At 48.5% G+C, this 7,266-nt stretch overlaps 1 protein-coding gene across 2 annotated transcripts in view; it reads right to left on the reverse strand.

Annotated features, from left to right (window-relative positions):
* Positions 1–5,621, reverse strand: part of EBF2 (EBF transcription factor 2) — a 251,443-nt gene extending 245,822 nt beyond the window's left edge. For both annotated transcript variants that reach the window (XM_035138787.3, XM_088657747.1), the window contains exon 1: positions 4,905–5,621. In XM_035138787.3, the coding sequence (XP_034994678.1) occupies positions 4,905–5,035 (131 nt within the window). In that variant the 5' untranslated portion in view covers positions 5,036–5,621. The remainder of the gene's footprint in view (positions 1–4,904) is intronic.
* Between the last annotated feature and the right edge of the window lie 1,645 nt (positions 5,622–7,266).

The following is a 7,266-nucleotide window of genomic DNA, read 5'->3' on the forward strand; positions in this document are numbered from 1 at the left end:
GCAAAAGAACTGACTCGAAGCATTCCCAACCACCAAAGGTCCCTGTTCGCTTTAGACCCGATCCAGCTCGCCAACCCACGACGCCTGAGGCTCAGTGGACTACTTTTAAGTTGCTGTTCCCTGGAGGAGATTAGGAAAGGGTCTGTCTCGTTAAACAGCAGCGAAGCGACTTCTGTGCGCTTCCCGTTAAGAACCCAATTCGGATCAATGAATGGTGATCAATGCGAGGGGGTTCCCCTCCCCTCCTATATGGCTACCCCGTTTCGAAACGCATCGCTTAGGGGCGGTGCGCGGGAGGAGGACAGTGTAGCACTGAACCGGGAAAGTTCATCGATTTCGGAGAAACTGCCAAAGGAAGTGCTCGCTTAAGCCCGGGGCATCGTCGATAGTGTCAATGGCACGATTTGCATTTTCCTAATTGCCAATGCAATCCGGCGCAGGGTCATTCGGAAATTTAGTCCTGCTGTTTTCATGGAGGCTTGCAGCCAGGTAAACGCTTTGCTGTCTAAAACTGCCCTCTTGGCAGCCTCAGTCCTCTCAACGAATTTAGTGAAAAGAAAGTCTCGAAGCTTTCAGTGGACTCTGAACTCTTTTAGGTAGAGTCGTGCGGCGGAGGGCGGTGAGAGCAGGAAGTGGAGTGTATCTGAGACAATGTGCATACTACCTGTCGCCTTTACAACCTCCCGGCTTTCGGAGGAGGGACCGCTGAACAGGACGAAACTTCCAAGACAAGGCAGGCCCATCCAACTGGCTTCGAAGTCAAGGCGTTTAGGATTGGTGGGTCACTGACCAGTGAACAAGCGAAGGTTAAATACTACAGGGCCCTGCGCGTGTTCAGCAGACGTCGGCTAGGCTTCTTCCCTGGAATAGATTCTCACTTGATCCAATCCGTTTCTTCGCTTACTTGTAAGTTTCTCGGAGTTAAGTTTGCATAGGATCGTATATTTCACTCCCCCTCCTCCCTCCAAATCCCTTTCTTCTTGCACGGATTTTATGCATATCTTTCGGAGTAAATCCTACCGCTTTAAATAGCCCTCGCCGCCGTTGTTAAGTGTGCAAAACAATAGGAGTTGAGCACTGACTTTTGACTATGGCCTGCTTCGCTCTCCTGCCCTGTTTTATGAAGGTTTACTTTAAATCTCACGGATCCTACTAGGACTTCCTCCCATTTTAACTTCCCAATCCGAGACATGTCTGCTCAGAAGTAATGCTCAGAAATAAACCATTGGTTTATAATGGGATTCGCTCGCAGGTAAATGTAGACTATAGGATTGCAGTCTGAGGGTGCAGGCAGTCTTACCTGTTCTAGGCCCGCTTACGTTGGGGAGAAGCCCCATTAGATTCCGTGGGGCTTATTTCCCAGTAAATATGCAAAAGGTCGGGTCTGAAGAACGGTCAACGCTACAGCGTTTTAAAAGCATAATTCTGATAATTCCCACTAAAAGCAAAATGATTTGTTTCCAGGAAAAAATTGCCCAGGCGACACCCTTTGACCTAGGAAGTTTGTTCAGGATTGGGGCAGCCCTGTTTATTCCTTGGCGGGACACAACCTTCCAAGCATGTATTGAAGACCAAGAATGAATTTTGGCTTACCCCGCTTTAAATCCCCGAATTTACCCCGGATTGCTCTATCAAACGCTGAGGAAAATGGGGAGACACTTGCGACTGTTTGAAGATCCAAAAATCCTACTTTATTTTCTAGGAAGGTCTAATTGTCTAACCTCACTTTCTTCGAATAAATCCCAGAAAGTTTAATGGGACTTCCTGCTAATTTAAACATGCGTCTAAGAGCATTGGAAAGGCATTTAAAATTCTATTTCCCTTTAAAAAACCTTTCCATTGAATTTAGCTAACTCCGTCTGGACAAGAAGAGTTTTATTTCCTCGTTTCCTCATTTCATTATGGCAGAGCTTTATTTCCTCAACGGAGTTTGAAAAGTTTGGGGCGGTGGTTTGTTTTTGCGCCTCCAGGTGGGAAGACCTGTTAGAACAATCAGAGGGGGGAAACCTCCCCTAGAGAAAGCCGATCCTGCCGCTTTCTTCACAGGAGGAGGGAGGCTACGGCCCTGGAGAGAAGATGGATGTTTATTTTCGCTCTCTTGCAGGATAGACTTAATTCTCCCTGCGTTCCAGTTCAGTCCGGAAGATCCTCTCATCTGCCTAGGAACAGACACTTTTCCTCCTCCTAGAGCCCAGCACAGTTCTGACCCATCTCCGAATTTCTCCTCTGCAGATTCCAGATCTATTGGGAAATTGATTTAGGAAGGAAATCCACCTAGCAAAGCTGTGATCCTGCAGGCTGGCGCTGAATGCGCGTTAGGTAAAAAGTCCCGTCAAACTCCAGAGGCGGCCGCCCTGTCCAAGAAGCGCGCGCAGGTTTGCCGCGTTAAAAAGTCTTCCGAACACACGCGGAAGTAGTACTGATCGGTGTCAGTGGAAGCTGCTCCCGGCAATCACCTTTTGCATGTGAGTCTTGTCAGGTTCAGGGCCACGACTTCAACCTCACGAAAATCCCCAATGCGAACAAAAAAGTCTCGGCTCACTTCAAATCGGTGCTTTCCTTGTCCGGCAGGTGTTGCTGGAACCGCTGGAACTTATTTGCAAGGACGTGTTTCCAGGATCGGCGTGCTGGTTTTCATCCTCTCCCGCTTTTCTTAGAAAGCAAATCTATCGCACGGAGTTAGCAGCTGGTGTGGTGTCTCGGTTCCTAACGCCAAGAGCCGCCAGAAGGAGCCGCGGGGTTGATCTCTGTCTTTGGAGAGGAGTTTTAGACCTTCCTCGGGCTACGATCCTCCTCCAGCACTCTTTTCGAGAAGTCTCATAGAGTTCAACGAAAAATACTTCTGTGTAAGCCCCCATTAGGTTTGGGCTAGGATATTTATGCCTGTAATGTATCCGGAGCACAGCTGGCCGATTAAAGCGCGGTGGTGTCTGGGCCTCTATGGAGTTTGTTCCTGCGCCGGTGACTTTCCTTTTCGGAAACTGAGCTTTAAAGCCTCCAGATTATCTCGGCTTTAGGCAGCTTCCCTTCCAGAAGGCCGTGAAGATAAGTTTAAAGCCACGAAAGATCCGCGGCTCTCTTAAAGCCTGGAATCCACAGTGATCTCTCTCCTGTCACCCTTCCTCCACGTTTCCTTCTGTGGATCTTCTTTTCGGGTCAAGAGCATTTGGGGCCGCTAGGTCTTAAATCCCATTTGTTACATGACTCGGAATTAAAAGTTGGTCTGCCTTGCACAGAGTGGTGTGGGTTGCTAAGTGAGATCAATGGTCCGTTTTAGGACACAGATTTCTTTGAAACTCCCGTCGGTATATAGGCATTATTATTTAGCGGAGTTTACTTTCGGCAGAGCTACAGCCGACTTCAGATCTTTACACCCCATCAAAAATCCATTGTCGCTCCATTGACCGGAATGTCATTTCCTGCCTAGTTATATATTATATATTTATGGCGCCTCATTTTAAGCTTGCTTGCTCCAAAGTAAACCCCATCGACTTCAATTCGATTTACAGCACAACCCTAACCCTACCTACTCAGAAGTTAAGTACTAGTGAATTCAAAGAGGGTTTACTCTCGGGTAAGTGGAGTTAGGATTGCACCCTTAAAAGTATGTTTAGGATCGCAGCCCCGCTCGCTTTAAATCTGCTTCACTTCGGCTCAACTACACTGTAGCTGTCAGATTGTTAGTTTTTCCAGATTAGGTTATTAGATTTGCTTGCAACCCTGTCGCCCGCCCCCGACATTTTAAGGCTGCAATCCTGCCCCAAACTACTTCAGAACAAGCCCCACTGAAATCTGCTTTTGAGTAGACATGGTTAAAATTGCGCTGTAAAGGGGGGTGCGTAGTGCCCCTCTCCCCCACCCCCGAAACATTTTAGCATCCGGGCTTTGAAGTGTGGCGTAAATTTAAAAGGTGGTGTTTTTTTACTTAAACTGAGTCATGGAGCTCCAGGCTGGGATAACCTGGAGAAGATACTGTACTCTGCATTAACATCTGCAAGTTCCTCCATCCTTGGGGGGGGGGGGGCTTAAGCTGAAAGCTGATTTCAGACGAACCTCCTGAGTGTATGAACTGCGATGGCGATAGGGCAAGATTTGGGGGTCAGAGGTCTAGGGCCCTCACTCCGCCGATTAAGCATGGGGCTAGCTCACCTCACTGAGGTAAAGGAAGCAATGCATCTTCTCAGCTAAAGTTGGGGTGGTGCATAATGAGCGCCCTAAGTACAGCAGCGCTATCTGAATTGGGGCCAAGGAAGATCAGAACGGTGGATTCACCGCCTGCATCAATGGTCCTCCTGTCTGCAGGCGGGAAAGCATCCTGGCCATAGACTGGGTTGTGGCAGTGGCCGGGTTGCAGCCTAAAATCACCTAATAGCATTTAAACTGCAGAAGAACAGAACAGCATCCCTCTAAGTGTCTACAAACATGTCCCATGGTGCCTGTTCCTTAAGCGGTGGGGGGGGGGCTAACAGCACGATCCTTGGGATGTAAGGAAGCTGCTGAAGCTCAATTCATTTTCCATTCGGGGGAGCCAAAGACTTCCTTGGAACAAAGTCCACTGAACTCAATGGCACTTGCTTTCCGGTAAGACATCGCTGGGATTTCACGGTTAAAGCGGCTCCCACCCTCGCAAAAAAAGATATTGCACTGATTCTGCCCCCACCAGGGGAAAGGCCGTAGCTTTGGAGCAGGCGGGATTCTCCCCAACTGGTCCTGGTTATTACGACTGCATTAAAACGTAAATAAATAAACAGGAATCGCCTGGATCACAGCAAGAGCCTCCCGCTGTTCCAGAGTCACTGCGGATCGTTAACGGATTATTTGGAGAGAACTACGAGGAGCAAAGGAAATAATCGCCGCGATCATCACTTTTTTCTTTTGCAAGATTCAAGGTTTGGTCCACTTACCTTTGAGCGGCGACGTTAGCGTCCACCACGCCAACATTCCTGACCCAGGACCGGACAGGATCCATCTCTGAGCCCAGCACCTTGTCTTTCAGGATGGGTCCTCTTCCTAAAGTATCTTGGATCCCAAACATTGGAAAAGTTTATTCCAAAACACAAACCAAAACAACGGTTCCCCCCCCCCCCCCGCAACGCGCGCTCCCCTTTCCGGACGAAGCTGAAACTTCAAAACAAGGAGACGCAGAAATCCCAAGAAGTTCGCCTTAGCGGGCTCCTTCCGTCTTTAAGGAGGACCTGGGCTGCTGCTATGGCACTTTAAGAAGAGAAAGGGAATAAAGGAATGATGGAGGGGGTGCTGCGTGAGTTTTCCGTCCCTCTCTAGCTTCTCGCAGATTGAAGTTGTTGCTGCGCTGATCAGCCCCTTCCGAGACTGGCGATCATCTTTCGAAGAAGCCCCGCCGGAGAGGAAACCGCAGGACAGCGCAGTCCTCGCTCAGCCTCAAGGATCACCTGCTCGGCGGAGACACCAGGGTCGCATTGACGGCTCCCTAATCCACGAGGAAAAAGAGGAAGGGGAAGAAAAGTGGGCGGGGAGGCACAAAAAAAGAAAAGAAAAGAAGCCGGGGATCAATGGGGAAAAGAAAAGGACGCGACGCAGCTAAAGAGAGTCGGATTACACCCTCTGAACCAGGCAAAGCGCGGCTGGTTTTCGGTGCCCAGTTCCCCATGAATGGGTTACAGCGCTGGGAGAGAACGTCCTAGGAAAAGGGGAGGAGCGCGCTGCCATATAAGGCGCCTCTATTTGCATAGTCTCGCCCCATTGGATGAGAAGGGGAGACTTGGTCTCCAAACTGATACACGCGGGCGGCGGCGGCGGCTTACAAGGAGCGGGGAATTAAAACAACAACAACTGGTGGGCGGGGCGCGGGAACCTCGCGGGGAGATGGAACAGGGCAAGGCAGCTTTCTAAGGAAGGCGAGTAAGTTGCTTACCAAATACTTTGTATTCGGCTTGTTAACCTCTGAAGAGGACCGAGATCAGCTTCCTTCGCGGCTGCGGCCGCAAATGTTACTCTTCCTCCACCGAGCGTCGTCCCATTTTTTCCCCCATGTTCCATTTTATAGTGTTGTAGTAGTAGTTAATTAATTAATAATGTGTTGCTGTTGCTGTGTTATATATATATCGTTTCACGCGTCTGGTAGGAAACAGGAAGGACTGTGAAGATGGAAAGAGATCCCAGCAATGTGCTATTTGTGAGGAGGCAGTAGGGTAGGACTCCCAGTCTTACACGCTTACTCGGTAGCAAGTCCCTTTGAAAGAAGCAGCGGCTTATTTCTGAGTAGATATGCATAGGATGGGGCAGCAAAATACTTCTTTTAAATTCTCAGTTTGTTGGTGGGTGCTTGGGGTGGGGATGAAGAGGGGATCCAAGCATACATTTTCGATCCATCTTCCAAACATTTCACAGCTCGCGGGAGCTGGATATATGCACCTCATGCTTCTTCACACACCCTTTCTCAGAGGGGAAAAAAACCCGAGGTTGGTGGGGGGGGGGTTAGCCCTTTGCAGTCCGATCCTATGCATATGTACTCAGAAATAAGCCACAGCTTCCAAAAGGACTTACTCTCAAGTAAGCGTGCAGAGGATTATAGTCCTCTTGTCATATATGCCGTGTGTGTGTGTGTGTGTGTGTCCCCACACACAGACACACAAAACTTCTTTGTAGTGAATCATCATGCAAAACATACTGACCCAACGTTGCAGCCTCTCCATCCGCCCACGCTCATTTTACTGGAAATAATACCATCTCTATATAAATTAAGCTGGCTTGGTGTCATTTACCTCCCACCCCCCCCCCTGTTCCTTTTGTACTGCGATCTGGGGTATAGATCTGCCCCTGAAATCTATATAACACCAACGGGAAAACAGATTTCAAGACAATGAATGCAAATCTGGACTCAGAGACCATCTGCCAGATGAGGGAATCAGATGTCCCCCGGTTAAAGCGACAGAGCCTGGGTTGCCTTGCCTCATTATGCACAACTCCCCTCTTAAACTCCTCTCGCTCTTAAAGGTAACGTGGAACTCCGCTTTCAAACCAAATCCTAGGGTTAGCCTAGACTTTTAAATCTTACGTTTATATTTCTGTCGGAAGAGTGGTTTTGCCCATTTTTTAATCAACCCCTTTCGAATAAATAAATAAAGGTTTACAATTCTGTTTAAGGAATAGACTTGGGAAGTATGTATTTGTGTGATGGGGTGCTTTTTCTCAGGATTAGGAGGGGTTGGGAAAAGAAAGGGTGATTTCTAAATTATTCTGTCCATATTCATGACAGCTCTGGCGTTAGATGACCTAATAAATCTA

Source organism: Zootoca vivipara, chromosome 14 (genome assembly GCF_965207765.1).
Source record: "Zootoca vivipara chromosome 14, rZooViv2.hap1.1, whole genome shotgun sequence".
Taxonomy (NCBI): Eukaryota; Metazoa; Chordata; class Lepidosauria; order Squamata; family Lacertidae; genus Zootoca; species Zootoca vivipara.